Source organism: Nymphalis io, chromosome 1 (genome assembly GCF_905147045.1).
Source record: "Nymphalis io chromosome 1, ilAglIoxx1.1, whole genome shotgun sequence".
Lineage (NCBI taxonomy): Eukaryota > Metazoa > Arthropoda > Insecta > Lepidoptera > Nymphalidae > Nymphalis > Nymphalis io.
In genome coordinates this window covers 12,955,922-12,973,413 of record NC_065888.1, presented here as the reverse complement: position 1 = coordinate 12,973,413, position 17,492 = coordinate 12,955,922, and the positions used below count along the sequence as shown (strand labels likewise).

At 31.2% G+C, this 17,492-nt stretch overlaps 1 protein-coding gene across 2 annotated transcripts in view; it reads left to right on the top strand.

The window, feature by feature from the left end:
• The window catches only part of LOC126770651 (uncharacterized), a 28,094-nt gene extending 25,634 nt beyond the window's left edge, over nt 1–2,460 (top strand). For both annotated transcript variants that reach the window (XM_050490170.1, XM_050490162.1), the window contains exon 3: nt 2,044–2,460. In XM_050490170.1, the coding sequence (XP_050346127.1) occupies nt 2,044–2,290 (247 nt within the window). In that variant the 3' untranslated portion in view covers nt 2,291–2,460. The remainder of the gene's footprint in view (nt 1–2,043) is intronic.
• Nucleotides 2,461–17,492: the final 15,032 nt, after the last annotated feature.

Below are 17,492 nucleotides of genomic sequence, written 5' to 3'. Positions count from 1 at the left end.
ATTTAAAGTATTATATAATAAGTTATGTTATATTATTATTCTGGATTTTTGTGTAACGTATATGTAAATATGTACTTAGAGTATGTTACTTTGAACAGGCTTATTTAATTAAAAAATGAAAAGGGCAATTAAAAAAATATTTTTGCCTGTGACGCCCATAGAATTTTATAATATCCTGTTTTTTTATTGGAGATAACAGAGACTTTTGCATGCTGCATCTCTGTCAAAATAATTGAGATTTATTTAATAATTACGTCTGTTCTATATAGATAATATATAAAAGCAATGTCCCGACTGTAGTCCAAACAAACGATCTATCCCTCAGATGGTGGATCATCGGAAATGTGTGGTGCACTTTTTTTTTTTACTTGTTATGAGCGAAGCAACATCTGGTTCTAGTACTTTATAAATGACCCATTTTTTTTTTCAAGAATTTTTGATATTCAATACTATTTTTCCTCGGTTTTGTAATATGAATGGCAACGATAGTATTGTCGAACGCTGTTTTGTTTTACTTACAGTCTGCAATTCCCACGGCCGACCGTAAAATCGATTCGCATCTGTGGTCCTTGCATTTATAGTCATTTTATTGAAACTATTGATTTTTTTATGTTTACCCCTTCAAGGTTATCCGGCATGTGGCCTTGTCCCACCAGACTTCTCTATTTTTTTTTATATTAATCAATAAATTTCCGTATCTTTTTGCTCTGTCTCGATACAGTTTTTTATCTATTGGTGAATTTAATTATCGATATATTTTTTATTTTATTACCTAGAAGCGTTTATCTGGGAATTTGTTTATATCGACCTATAATTGTGAAACATATACATTATTTATTCTGGTACAGACTTCTTTTTCAGGATGAATAGCTATAAAGCTAAATAAACAGTTTATCAAACGCCACATTAATTAAAAATCGTTTAAGTAACATCAAAATGTTCTCAAAAAACTACTACGATTAAATTGGCGATTAATATGGCCCTTTTTAAGGTTAACGTAATTTTATTCTGAAAAGTTAGTCTTATCATGGGCCTGTATATTTATTAATCCTACCGACTGAAGATTTAAAGTTATTACTCCTTGATAAAAACTAGATTTAAATCCTACTTATAGTGTTTAGAAATAAACTCGACGTACTGCGCGCTCAGCCCACGCTCGTCACAAACAGGAAGCGAAGATTGGGTTCACATTTTGCACTTACCATCTAGTTGCAGACTACAGTTACATAATATTGAGTGCGTCTAACTTTGTTTCTAAACTTAACCTCGAGACAGATGGCGCATTTACAAGTCTTCCATCGTGAATACATAATCCTATTATAGTTTATCTATTGATTTTGCGTTATATTTTTCTTCAAACATTGGTCGCTAAATAAAGACGATTTGTTTATTTATTAAAATCTCGAGATTAATTCGACCCTTATAATTTATCTGCTTTTGAAATAAATATTATTTAATAAATTGTAGTTACATAGTAATAAATGAGGTGATCTTTTTTGAAAAGCCTAACTGAAAATCACTAATTAACCAATGTACATAAAACGTATAGCAGAAGATTTTATTATATAATGATAATATAAAAGCTGCGCTTCGCAGTGTCACCCATTTTAAATTCACCGACGTGATTTTCTTGTTCTCGTAATTAAATATATCTATTAATATATATGCCAATATTACATACAGTTTCTTCTTTTCAGCAATAGTGGAAAAAACAAAGTTGGTTCGATTCCAATTATTCAGTCGTCAAGATCAGCTGTGTTCTTGCGTAGCTTTTAAAAGATTTTTTATTTGGATTATCTAACACTATTTACATTAACTAATGCCAATTCCACTTCTGATTCCTCTCAGAATTCAATATATTACGCAATTTCTACGTAAACAAGATAAAATATCAACGTTTAAGTGGTCATTCTTTGAAATTTTTATTATTTTATTTGGTCGACGGTATGTTATTAGACATTTTTTATTTTTTTTGTTTTGTTTAATTTTTTTTCTAATACTTTGTATTTTCATGAATCTTAAGTCCCATTTTTATATTTCCAGTGAAAACTGCTCCAATGATGAGAAGAATAGTGATTCTCAAAGTAAAGCGTCACAGATTCCGGATTTTATCATGAAACAGCTAAGTGTACACGAAACAAATGACGATAATGTCCCTGTAACCGAAGAAATAGTAACGGTAGGTGGTACGAAAGAACCTGAAAAACCAGCTGAGACTGTTGAACCAGTCATTGACAACAATGAAGATACAGCTGACGAATTCATACATGAAGAAATTGATGAAAACTAAAAATTTTTTCTAACGATAGAAAAAATTAAGAAAACAACTGAAATGAGTCTTTGTATATTCCTTTAGATTTTTTGAAAAACTTACAATCGAGGTTTTTGTATGTTCATGTATTAAGCAGTTTGCATTTTGTATCTCATTTATTTCGTATCTCATATAAAATTACATATTATCCATATAATAAATTGTGTTGCTTTATTTAACTATAAATCAGAATTACGTTTTACAATTATATTTTTTTTTTGTTTGATGAATTATTTACGTTTGCATTTTTTATGAAAGTATTACCTATATTATTTACCCATTACTACGAAAATGTCTTGATCGGTTTAAATCATTTAGGTTTTTGTTTTTGAGAATTTATTCTATTGAGATAATTGCACCCTACAAAGATGATCACACGCCTTTTTTACTGCTTTTCAGAAAAAGAAAATACCATGTTTATTAGACTCTCAACAAATGTATGCCTTTTATGGATTTTATTTTTTAAGTGACAACCGATTTCCATGATTAAACAGAACGTGTATTTTTTAAGGAAATCTGTTTAATAGTATGTTAATTATAAATAAATGCAGGTCGTACGTTTACTTAAACTTGGCTGTCCAAGTATATAATGTTCAAAAACAGTTTAAATATCTTCAAGGCCTTGGCATCAGACAAGCTACTAGTACATAGGAAACAATTTTGTTATTTTTCACTTTATAATACTTTTTTTTATTTTTATTATATTTTTTTTTGCCTTGATTTCTATGTTAGATTTTCATATATCTTAAATTTAAATTGGTATACATGAGCAATATGTTTGTTGGTTTACTGTAGTGTAATATTTTTAAAAGCAGAAGCAAACAACTACACGCTTTACTTTGTAGAATTTTATTGCTCGATACTGTTGCCACATATTGAATGGTTACGTTATCAATACATAAATAATCGCAACGTATTATTATCCATCCTATTATCGTCTTAAGAACTATTTTTCCATGCATTGTTAGTCTTATAGGTTATTTTAGAAACGGTATGGAGAAGATGCAAATTTGCAGGAGGTTTAAATGATTATCGACTTTACGTTCCATCGAATAAGGTGTAAATTTGATTAAATTCAGTTGAAGATCTACTGAGTCAATGCTTACAATATGTTTATTCGGTTTGCAATTAACACATGTCTGTCTGCATGTTTGTTCGTTCACGTATCGTCAAGGTCTTAAAGTGATAATTCAGTTACAGCTATTGTGCGATTTCTCTCGGTCCTTACGTAAATTTAAATTTTGCTAATTTTAAACAGTCAAGTGCAATGTCACGGATATTTAGAATTCGACATTGGAAGTCTGTCGAAGGCAGCGTCAGAATTTTAGTATGTGAAATATGTCAAAGCCAAAAACACATTCACAAAACTTGCTTGATGATTGTCAAAAATTAGTACAAGTACAATAAAACATTGAAAACTAATTATTATTAATTAATAATACCATAGTTGGTAACTTTTTATCGTTTAAACTATGCATCAAATATATTAAATACATAATATGTGGTCTAGGTTTCTGATTTGCCAAATTAATTGAAAAATTAAAACATTGTATTCGTCTTCGGTTCATTTAATTAGTACCTCATTCTACATACAACGCCATAAACATTGTCAGAGCCTTGCCCACGCACGTCTCCTTCATAAAACTTTCTGACCCTTAATTCCGGAGACATTCCGAGAAAGCTCTTTGGTCAGTGTAAACCAATTTAAAATATAATATTCCATTTGTAAAGCAAACTACTATGTTATATACCAATTAATTGAATGATATTATTTTTATACGCCAGTCATCCTAATGTTAGCTATGTCAATGAAATAATAATATTTAAATATGACTTTTTTTACAATTTGTTTTATCAGGGGATACTTGCCTGCTCCGATTCAAGATGAACCTCCTAATCCTGATGCAAAACCTCCTCCTAAATGAGTACGTCATTTGCCTTTCATTATAATCCTAGTATGTAAACGCTCTAATTCTCGTATTCAATGAGTACTTATATAAATCTACTGAATATATTTTAATACATGATAAGTCCTTCTATTTTCTTCTCCCCAAAGGGAGAGGAGACCTTAGCCCAGCGGTCGGACATTTACTAGATTAGTGAACCTCTGTCTTGTTAATCTTATAGTTGTGACTTAATGGATCTTACATCAAGTCCGGACTGCCTCATTGATCTAGTAGCTAGATATAAGGATGCAGAACCCAAGGTCCTAGGTTCAAACCGCATAGATATTGGTTAAATAAAATTATATAAATATTACATTTTTTACCTTATAACGTGATTTATTATTATTATCTGAAAATAAATTGTAATTATTATTTAAATATCTGCCTATCTACCTATCCGAGATGGCTAAATGTATGTATGTATGTATGTATGATGGTAAATGTCACCAACTTATTTTTTTAACGAAAGTAATTTGACCGAGTATTTTGTGCACGTCTATTACACAGTAACTAGTTACATAATCCTTTTTTTTAAATAAATACAGTTAACATATAAATAATATATTAAATTGTTATAGATACGCTTCATAAAATTTAAAATTGTCATAAATAGCAATGTATTTTTTTTTGTTTGTAACAAGGACTTTGTTATTACTTTCTAATGACATATTATATATGTATATATGTTATATATATATAACGTATATATAAGTATAAGTATTCAAAATAAACAAACAAATTAATCGAATTTATATAAAATATCTACATATCGAAGCAATATTGTTGTACTTTTTTTTTTTATAGAATAGGAAGGTGGACGAGCATATGGGCCACCTGATGGTAAGTGGTCACCAAACGCCCTTAGACATTGCCAATGCATTGTAAGAAATGTCAACCATCGCTTATAGCCAATGCGACACCAACCTTGGGAACTAAGATTTTATGTCCCTTGTGCCTGTAATTACACTGGCTCACTCACCCTTCAAACCGGAACACAACAATATCAAGTATTGCTGTTTTGCGGTAGAATATCTGATAAGTGGGTGGTACCTACCCAGACGAGCTTGCACAAAGCCCTACCACCAGTAGTACAGTACATTGTGTGAAGATATCGAAAAATGGCAAAATAAATGTTATCGAATTTTTATTTGGTTTATTACTTTCAAAGTTTTAATTGGATTGGATCGACTAGCCGGAATGGTTTTAACTAAATGTATAACATTATTATAACGATGAAATGCTTAATTTTTATTTCAGAATTCCGGCCGGCACTTTTTCACTGGTGATTTTGAATGTGGTACAATCCTTTTAAAAAGATTTACTCTATTGATAATTCTGGTTGGACACTAAAAGAAATGTAAAAATAAATAAAATGCTGACATCATATTATATTGTGTTTTATTTTTATTTTAATACTTCATCTTTATCATTTTAATATCCAATCCACATGCATCGTGGTGGAGTAAAGTCCAAAATCTCCTCATCTAAAGGAAAGTCTCCTTAGGATAGCAGTGCGACATTTACAGACGTTCTTTTTTCGAGATGATAATTGTATTTAAAAGTCATTTATTTTTACATTACATTATCTATAAATCTAAAAACATATTTAATCAGTCAAGGCTAATAAATCAAGGACTTTTTTGTATATTACCAGTAGTACATTACAAAAAATAGGTTAAAGTCCATTATTCTAAACAAATCCAATCTGCTCGTCACTCTTGACGCAAGCGATCAGCAGAGGCGCGGCGGGAAATAAACAGTTGCTATGATTGATTTATGTTTTCTTCCCAAAATATCTTACATTGTATAAGAGTGTAGAATCGTATCTGGTTTTATGTAACAATTTTAACGTTCACAATATTTTTACAATACTCCCATAGTAAATAATGCTTACTTTGTTTCATTGAAAACTATGTACTTATTAAACTCGTTCTACCCACCTTTCTTATTTAATTTTTAATTTTGTATTTTATATATTCTATTGGAATTATATACAAAGTTTTTATTCATAAGAAATATTAAACTTTAAAAAGAATTCTTATCTGTAGAAAACTTAAGGTATTATGTGTACAAAGTACGATTCGCAGCTAAGACCTCTTTCTAAAATATATTTTTTGAAAGATATCGATTGAATTTTATGATGTTCTAATGCTTCTCTAGGTTTGGTGATGCTTTCTCGAAAAAAGTGCCTTTCACCGGTAAGTAAATCGATTATTTATATACCGATGTTATCATTATTAGGGTAGCTAAAAAAAACTACGACAAATTTAGGAGATTTGTTAACAAAAACAAATATTTTATGTTGGGCAAGAAAGGAAGCAAATATTTAAGTAGAAAAACATCGTAATGGTAACCGAATTAAAACAAACAAAAAAATAATACGAATTTTTTGGCGCGTGCTCCAGTTTTTTTGGCAACTATTGTTGAATGTTCAATTTCTTTTCAAAGTCAATTGACTCTCGACCATAACCAATTCACCCATATTTTATAATTTGATATTTGAATTGGTTTTGAGTTTGAATGTTTCCGTGACTGAAAGGCATTACTTTCACAGGAAAGCTTACTATTAGATATATAACGAACTGTTTTAAACTAAACCTTACAATAAAATCCACGCGAAATATCTAAATAAACGTTTTAAGCAATTTACTGAGCCAAAATTTTTCTCTAACAATAAAAAGAAAAACTTTTTATACAATAATTCATTAGTATATCAATTAACAAGATTTAAAATAATGAATTTCTAGTCATTCTCTTTTAATCCAACAGGTAAATATTTAAAAAAACATACAAAACAATTATACAATATTACATAAAACTATAACATAAATATAAAAGATAACATTTTCATAACTATTAACTTAACAAAACTTTACTAAAATTGTATTTAAAAAAAATTATCGTTTGCAAGATTAGCTTATATAATTTTCAGTAGTAACTGCTCGGATTCATGAAGAGATTATGATGAAATATGAATAATACATCAAGCTAAGAAATATTCGTGCCAAGTAAGTAAAAAATTAAATAGTTTTATTTTTAAACTTTATGTCGTGACTTTTTAGACATTGCGATGACGTGGAGGAGCCACTTAACTGTAGTGCTCTTAAATTCTTAGAATGCTGAAGTCTACGGCTCGTACGCCGCGAGTGAGAAAGGAATATAGAAACATACCTTTACATATTTTCTTGTTTTAAAAGTGTATGAAAAAGATAAGTATCTTCAATTTAATATTTATGTGAGAATAAGTTGCATTCTATATACTTATGTTTGAAACTATTTAGTCTCGGAAGTTTTTTTTCACAATTATTCTAACTTAACGATTTGTTCTAGGTTTATGTATGACTTTCAGCTTAAAAATAAACTCCTAAAACAAGCTTTACACTTAATTATAGGAAAAGTAGGAATATCTATAATCCCTTGAAAGCATGGATTACTAAATCTAAATATGATATTGCATACATTAATTTTAACGAGATAGCCCAGTGATTATTAGGAAAGGAGAAACGTGCGAAGATTGCGGATTCGAAACTCAGGCCAGCACCACTGAATTTTAATTGTGTGTGTTTGTTAATAAAAACCTGTATATGTTGGATGATAATCTGCTATATGTATAACTCGCATTGGAGCAGCGTGATGTATTCAAAAGTATGTTACTTTACTTTTTTTTTATTATTTATTTACAAAATAACGATTTTTTTACAACATACATTCCCATCTAATTCTTTTAAAGTTAATCACTGCCATTAGATACTTGTATTACAAAAACAATAATATGAGATCACAACGTGAAATAAACTCAATATTAATAATTGCAAAATAAAAATTCTTTGAATGATAGTGAACGCTGCCACAAAATCCGAAAAGTATCTTGTTTATAAGCATGAGCCGAATATTAACACATTTTTTTTACAGAAATACATTTTTTTTATTAAATTAGACGTTTGCTGGATATTTTAGGATATTATATATAACAACACTATTTTAGCTTATTTCAAATATTACACAAAATGGACTAAAATTATGTAACTAAAATGTACATTATAATTGTGAATAATATATGTTTCATTGTAATCATCTAAAATCATATAAATAGAAGACGGGTTTCCTGACCATGTTTGTCGAGACGAGACGTATGGTCCGCGTGTGCGGTTGCCAACTGCACGTTGCAACGGTTAATGACCCCCTACTGACTAATACTTCCGCACACGCCTTCACAGCTTAAACTAAAGAGTTTGTCTCTATAATGTGCCCGTAAAGTTCCATTAACGCCTATGCTATCGTCATAAAATATGTACACCCAATCCCGTCAGCTTGTCTAAGGCTTCGTCGTTTTAAGAAGTGACTGTTTGTTTTCAGAATAATCTCAATCAGATGTCGTTTACATTGATGAAGGTGCCTATAATTTGGGGATTAAGATTATGTAAATTATATGGCAATCATCATACTATAAAGAGGATAGACATACATATTATTAAGAGGTAAGTTTTGTTTGTGTGTGTTTTATTTCGATTCACGCGAAAACTACTAATTCGATTGATATGGAACTTCTATATTATTTTGTTTTATATAGTTTTAAAACGTAGCCTTAAATAGTATTTTTATTACGTTTTTTCATTGTATAAATGAAGAACATAATGAAGTCTATATATGTATATGTATATATACAGAGATAGGTATATATATATATACAGAGATAGGTAGCTATTTTTATTCTACAACCAAACAAAAATATTTTGTATTGTTTTGTTCCAGTTTTAAGGTACTTTAGACCAAAGTAATTACAGGGTCGTAGCAAGTTGGTTCCCAAAGTTGGCCGCAGAGAATGAATTGGTTTTATTTTTCTTACACTGTTTGTGTGTTTAAATATGTTTTATGTTTATAATTTGACGATCTACGAGTCCGATGTGAGTAATTTGTGACCCCCTGAGGCAAATATATTTAAAACAAGAATGAAACCGTGGGGTGTTTTTCGCTCGTCAAGTACAGTGATAGCCGTTCAGACTTTGGCGAAACTAATGGCGGTTGAGGCCACAATGGGTTAACATGTTGGTACGAGCTCTTCTTGCACCATTTATTTTGCCTGTGACTAAGGTAGGTTATGTGAAGTTATAAATTAGTGTAGCGTGAATATGCGCTTTGCTCTGAACATTGAATGCTGTGTCATTGTAAAAAGCTCGCTAATCACTAAAAATATTCGTCGGAATATAAAATAAAATCGATATAAAATTGAATATTGATGTCGATACATGTATCATATTATATCTGCTCAGTATTATAGTAAACGTAAATCAGTAGAATGCTCGCATAAAAAGGTATCCAAAATAATATTAATTGTATAGGCTGAACCAACAGACCATTGATGCATGCGATAAACTTGTTATATATCTATTATACCTACTACCCTATGTAATTACGAGGTTGGTAATTGAATTACATAAGAATGGAAAATATTCTCATGATTTTATCATCATGTTTTTATCGATAAATTACATCTTTGCCTAATTCATTCTAAATTTCATGTGTTCCTCTTAACTATTAAATGTAGTCGTATATTCCTTTTTGAATTATGTTAATATAAATAAAAACATACTGAATTAATGTGTCTTGTAGATTCTTTTAAAAGCGGTTTTTAAAACCATACATCCATTAATAGGAAACAGAGATTTATTTTGTTTATGTAGCAATTTCTTTTCTTGTCCGTTAATTCCCGCGATTAATTAAAGATGGCCCAGTGGTAAGAACATGTGAATCTTAACCGATGATTGTGGGTTCAAACCCGGGCAAGCACCACTGAATTTTCATGTGCTTAATTTGTGATTATAATTCATCTCGTGCTTTACGGTGAAGGAAAACATCGTGAGGAAACCTGCATGTGTCTAATTTCACTGAAATTCTGCCACATGTGTATTCCACCAACCCGCATTGGAGCAGCGTGGTGGAATAAGCTCGAAACCTTCTCCTCAAAAAGAGGAGAGGAGGCCTTTAGCCCAGCAGTGGGACATTCACAGGCTGTTACATCATGTTTATTTCTATGAGCTCAAGTTTGTAATACTATACTGTGCTGATCATCAATATAATTAATAATACCTGAAAAACAATTTTCCAGGACTAAAATATTACGAATATTCTTATATATCCCCTCGAGTTAAGCGTTAACTTTATATTAAGAGTTAATACTACAATAGCACATGGATCAGGATGAAACCTACGATTTCACATCGATAGATGATCCGTATATCTTTAAGATATTAAGTTTTAAATTTAATATAAAATCATAAACATAAATTATATGTTTAAAGTATACATAAAATTTTAATGAAACGTCTTGATTAAGTATTTAATGTATCCGTGGACCAAGGAAATAGTAAACAGTTTTAATTTACTGTAATAGATTGATACCGTTCATAAGAAAAATAATTATTGAGATCATGTTAATAATTACTTAACTTATAGTTCTCTTAATAATCTTATTCGAACAAAAAACAGGTTATGTAGTGTTTCTGAACGCTCTCTTCATAAAATTTTAATATAAAATTTTGTATTATTCTTTCTTTTCCCTTAACAAAAAGTATTTAATACTTACGGTATATAACAACATGCGATTACCCTTAATGTCAATCTAGATTTTTTTCTGATGAATATGAAACGGGAATGATATTATTATGTTGGTATTATTAGTAATGATCATTAACAAATCGCTCTTCGTAATTTGTAATTTTAAGCAGTATAGGTATATTTTTTTATGAACAATATTAATATGGCAACCCTTATGTAGAAGAAGATCTCTGATAGTGATCCAGACTTTTTAGGCTAAGCTTAAGAGTAATTCTTAACGTGGGTCGTCGTGTGTAGCAATGAAGCCACGGGCGGGACCGGATATTACTCATATAGCTACAAATTGCAATGCCCCTCCTAATGTCCTCCAGCGACCGACCCCGCAAACTACGTTCTTTATTGTGTTCAGATCTAGTTACAATTGGTTTTCTAGATTCTCCCACACGCGGCTCGGCTTATTGCATGTTTCACTAGTAATTGGATTACAAAGTCTGATCTACTTATAAAACGATTGTTATCCAAATTCAAGACACAGCCAAAGTATATGATAAGGTTATAAGTTTGGGAATTGGGTAAAGCGATGGTCGGCTGGATTAACAACGCCAGTATAAATTATGATATTTTCCTAAATTGAAGTTGGCCTGCAGTCCGCCTGTAAACTAAACTTTTTTCAACTGATAATCATTCTCGGAGACTAGCCAACCGCACGGCAAATATTATAGTGCACAAATGTGAATACAAATATAGGTCCACTTTTAATCCCGATTGCAGTTCCTAGGACTTTGGCCTCATAAGGTAACCAATAGCTATATTATTACCTCGAATCATTCAAGTTTTAGAGTACGAATATGTATAACTTCGTATTTTATTTTAATGTTAATTAAATTCTTATGTAATACTTCACAAGATATCCATTTACTGATAATTCGTTAGCCGTATGTATTTACTAATCAATTCATTATATTTACAAGTACCTACATTGTTTGCAAGTATTATAGAATGGCGTCATGGCGTTAGTGCTTCGTTGATAGTGGAGGGAATGGAGGGTGGATCTATATTTGCGCACGCGCTTGTCTACTTTAGTATCACTTGCGAAGATGGTCCTTAAGAACACCGTGGCCAAAGTCGTTCAGAAGGACAACATGATCAGAATTGCGTCATGGTTTAAAAGGTTTTGATGGGTCAAGAAAAATGTGCAATCTATTTGATAATTAGACCACTTTTGCCACTTACCTTTGCAACATTTTGCGTAGTATATATAGTAAAATGTACATATGTATATAATATAAAAGTTATAAATGAATATTGCAAAAATTGATCTCGTAAGAATATTTCATAACCCTCACATCGTAAGTCAATTATTGCAAGGATAGATCTTACATCAACATGATTTGATAATCTAATCGTAATTCGATTGTACTTATCTGTGATAAATGTTTATCGGACATGCGGCTTAAAACGAGTGCCACAGCACGACCGTTTCGAGAAGTTTCTAAAATGTTATTATCTTTTAGAAATTTTTCCAAGTATCTGTATCGTTTTTATTTTACACTAGGATTTCTTTACTCTGTATTCTTGCTTATAAATCTGTACAACTACAGGTAAGTTGTTTTGCTTATATTTTATTACAAGTTTGCTTAATAAGTCTGTTAGTTATATAATAGGTTGCCGGACGAGCAAATGGGCCACCTGACGGTAAGTGGTAACCAACGCCCATAGACTTAGGCATTATAAAAATTGTTAACCATCGCTTATATCGCCAATGCCTCACCTACCTTGGGAACTAAGATGTTATGTCCCTTGTGCCTGTAATTACAATGGCCCCAACCGGAACATAACAATACTAAGTACTGCTGTTTTGTGGCAAAATATCTGATGAGTGGTTGGTACTTACCCAGACGAGCTTACACAAAGCCCTACCAGTTAGTTTACTTTTGTTAAAAAAAAGTACAGAAATAAAATTATCAATAAAAATACTTTTTTCCCCATTACATATTTGAAAAATGAATATAAATATATATATATTTCATATAATATGACGAAAAAATGTGTGTACGTCGTTCATTGGCGCAGCCAAGTGTCAAGCCCCTAAACATGTCAAATACTTACTCCAATAAGAATTGTAAACAGCTGTACATAAATTGGATTATTTTGTGTTTTTTTAATCTCATCCCTGTATGCTTTGGTAACGCCGTATAATACCGCGCACACGCATTACTGCGGTCGAAAAATACTTGAAATTCCACTTATAAATAGTAGAAATGTTTTCAATACAATACAGTTATATATTTATTATTAGATCTTAATAATAAATCTACATATATTTTTCTTTTCATTTTTCATACTAAAAGTTGTAATCTTTTATGGCCTTACCTAATTACTGAGTAATAACTGTACACCTATTTTTGTAACGCGGTTAATTACGAGTATATCAATAAATTAAAATAATTCGTAAAATAATGACTAACGGCCTTACTTATCATTGATATGACATTTGAAAGAAGAAGCCATATACAATTATACATATGCGAGTAAAAGTATGGAATTAAAAATAATAAAACATTTTTTTTAAATACATATAAAGCCTTTTCTCTTACTCGTATACCCAGCCGCGTGGCATACTTCACCGACCTACTTTTTTAAACCATTGTGCTGCGGTAGCCTACGAAACTCTAACCGCTAGATATATGAGATGTATTCTAAAACCACGACCTTATTTAACGTAATGTTATTTACACTGTTTAAATATAAATTTCTTTCGAGAAACTTTGATAGAAGATTTGTGCTACAATAATTTGTTTTTATTCCATTCGTTAGAGGCCTAAAAGAGAACTTTCACTACAAAAGGTCAAGGAGAGTTGTAATTTGGTAGATTAGTGGTTTGTCTCTTGGGAAAATAGTACCAAAAAACAGTTTTTCGTCAATATCATCACTCCAGTCAACCAACTAGGTCAAAAATAGTTATTACGAAAATGATAATCCATAAAATCTATTAGAAATTTTGTCTGAAACATTTTTGAGTCTTGAACTATATACCTATAAATATAGTTCACGAGTTTGTAAAGCAGAACCTACCCGTTCACTGATCTATAGGTACATACATACATCATTAGTATGTAATATGTAACAATTTATTTATAAATAATAAAATTACAATGTTATTGCGTACCAAATAAATGTAAGCAGAGGGAAATTGGAATATTACGTAACTTAAACATTTTCGCTGGCTGCCATGTTGACCCAATTTTGCTGAACATCGATCCAGGCTTTACGTAAACGTTTAGGTCTTAAGAATAAAAAACTCACCTGCGATCAGCTTTCTTACTAGTAATAAAATAAATCCACAAAAACACCAATACTTATAATTTTTTTTTTTTTTTTTATAGAATAGGAAGGCGGACGAGCATATGGGCCACCTGATGGTAAGTGGTCACCAACGCTCTTAGACATTGGCATTGTAAGAAATGTCAAACATCGCTTACATATCCAATGCGCCACCAACCTTGGGAACTAAGATTTTATGTCCCTTGTGCCTGTAATTACACTGGCTCACTCACCCTTCAAACCGGACCACAACAATATCAAGTATTGCTGTTTTGCGGTAGAATATCTGATGAGTGGGTGGTACCTACCCAGACGAGCTAAAATTACATACAACCAAAATGGATAGTGTTGAGAAACTTGCAAAGGGTAACCTGATGGTAAGTAATTGCCAAGGCCTATAGACACTAGTACTGTGAGAAATATTAACAATTCCTTACATAATCAATGCGCCAATATCTTAGGGAACTAAGGTGTTATGTTCCTTGTGCCAGCAGTTACACTGGACTGGAAACTACGTCACCACGGTATCAGTAAAGGGAAAGACATTATTCTAGGATCAAATTAATGTAGGGTTCCGTCAGGGATCTATTCTTGGTCGAGTCTAAGTCAAAGCATTACACTTGCTTAACGATCGTAAAAAATCTACAACAAGTCCGAATATCACATCATCATATTATATCATTTAATACATAAGTAACGATTCAGCGAAGTTGTTAAAATTGGAAAGTCAGTAAAAAATTTCAAAGACAGTTGCAACATCCTGATCAGAAATAGTTAATTGGTTTATTGTCATTGACACTTCCAGTTTCGCAGGAAATCTTCACCCAGGCATATAAAATTCTATCACCTCTACAAATAAATAAAGTATAAGAAAAAAAAAAGATGTATGAAAATGAATAATGAATCTCGTTCTTGGTTATAATCGGCTATTCCGCTTTATATTTATTATTAATACACTATTTATTACATCAATCAATCGTCTGTAGTCTGGCATGGCATTCCGAACGACGAATTCGATAGTTGCAACAATGCAATGTAGCGATTGGCATTTGCAGCTAAGGCATTCTTTGTAGAGCTTGTCTACTAATAGATATTATTGTTAAACAAAATACAGCCGTCGTAAGTTGGTAGGTTAAAAGTGAAACGTACTTTACCGTCTATAAATAAATAAAGTAAATTTTCATATGAACTTTACAAAGCTATATTATCTATACCTATTACAATCGAAGGGATAAAGATAAACAAGCCTTATATTTACATATTCCATGCGATTGGCGAATACCTCTGCTATATTTATGCACTACAAACGTTTCTTAATTAAGATATATTTATTTATAATGCAAAATTATTCCACGTTGGTACTTATATATACACTTATTTTACTTCCATAGTTTCGATGACCTATGGTTAGGGTAAGCTGTAAATCTACTTAATACATAAACCTGTCTTAAGGCTGGACTAAAAGAGGTAAATTGATTAAACTTTAATCATACGACGTTATCGATTAAACCAAACCAAACTTTCATACATTTGCCATAAATGCCAGTAAATAATAATATTATATACTTTTGTTTAAAAAGAAAGTTAAATAGAGAAGGCCTTTTAGTCTATCCAAATGATATATCGAGATGATGAAAACTGCATAGTTAGTGTTCATTGATTTACAAATTTATAAATTTAATTGTACCTTGTTGATGTATGTCATTTCATTAGTAATAAAAAAACTAATGTATTTCTTGTACGTTATTCCTCGGATAACCTACGTTCCGCGACAAGCACAGTAGCTTTACGGTTCTGCAAGATTTTGCAATCTTAAATCATCGCGAGAGCCGATTGTCATGTAACAAGCTCATAAGAGTCCCACGGCTGGGGTCTCTCCTCAAGCTTCCCAACTTTAATCACATGTTCAGGTTTCCTGACGACTTGTTCTTCACCAAAGTCCACATGAAAACTCACTGATGCTGAGAAGGCTTGAACCCACTGTCTTCGGTCACACGTACTCTACCCTAAAAGCCACATCTGCACTCCTTTGAATAAATTAGGTATACGTTTCGATTTTATATATTTCTTATCCAACATGATACGATGCAGTTATACTTTTGAGCAATTTACATATTCGTGCTATTTTCACGGTCACTACCAAATAATCCACCTCCGTTTCGTTCGACATTGACATTGGCCTTACAAACGCGAGGCGAGCGGGGCAAGGTCGCACGCGAAGCTGTTTCGACAGGGCGAACTCATACCATACCACCCAACACCCTTGGATAATAGAAATTTTACGATTACCCGGAAGGTTTTATGATTTTCATGTTAAAAAGTACACATACATTTGGATATGCATTTGATCTTATTATAGAGGTAAGAATGTTATATACATCGATGATGAGGTATCATAGTAATTCTACATTTAATTTTAATAGATTATAGAAATAATCATAACTAAATAATCTTTCGAAACTTCATCTTTTTGTTAGTTTTGGTATAAAAGCTAAGCAAATCATGTATAAAACCTTATCCTTTTTTATGTCGAGCTAAATTACCCACGTACCTCTGAAGTCTGACAGTCACAACAGTTCTTATTGTGCAATTCAATTGTTGTGTGGAATTTTCGTATTTCCGTTATGAATCATGTTCGTTTTAGGTATTCAATTAAACTATGGTACTTTTCGATACGATACTTTACCTGCTTTATATCAAAAACATATTTGACATGATATGACATGATGTTCATAAAATATATTTGCTGTTGGTACCTACAATATCTAAAATACAAATATTTCGCGATTCGGCAAACATTAATTTTTAGAATTTATTTTTAAACGCTTAATAGTTATTACCGTTATTGCGAGGCCACAAGCCCGTGTCACTGCCAAGGCCTTCCAGAACCTTCCCACGGCCAGTGGCCACAATTTTTTTGCTTCACGTTGTTTAAAATAAAAGTGCTCGCGAATGACATGTGTTAACAATGAATGAATTGGTTATTTTCACAAGCAAAAATAATAATTAATACAGCTTTTTTCCTTAATGACTTAACTTACCTTATTAAAAAAATAAAAATCATACGTAACTAAATTTACCTAATATTTTAGAAAATACCTAAAATCATCGGATTTAAAATTAAATGATTACATAACTTACGATTACGATATAGTTAGATTATTATCGCCTCTCTCATTAGAATGGAGAATTACTAAAACAATAAAGGTAAGGTAAGTAGGTAGATGCATAATAATGATTTTCCAATTGATGTAAAGTTAAATATTTTTTCTTATAATCCGATTCGTTAGAATCGATCCCTGAACGTTGGTTTCTCTATTAAAAGTCAAAAAATATATCATAAAATTATTTTCAAA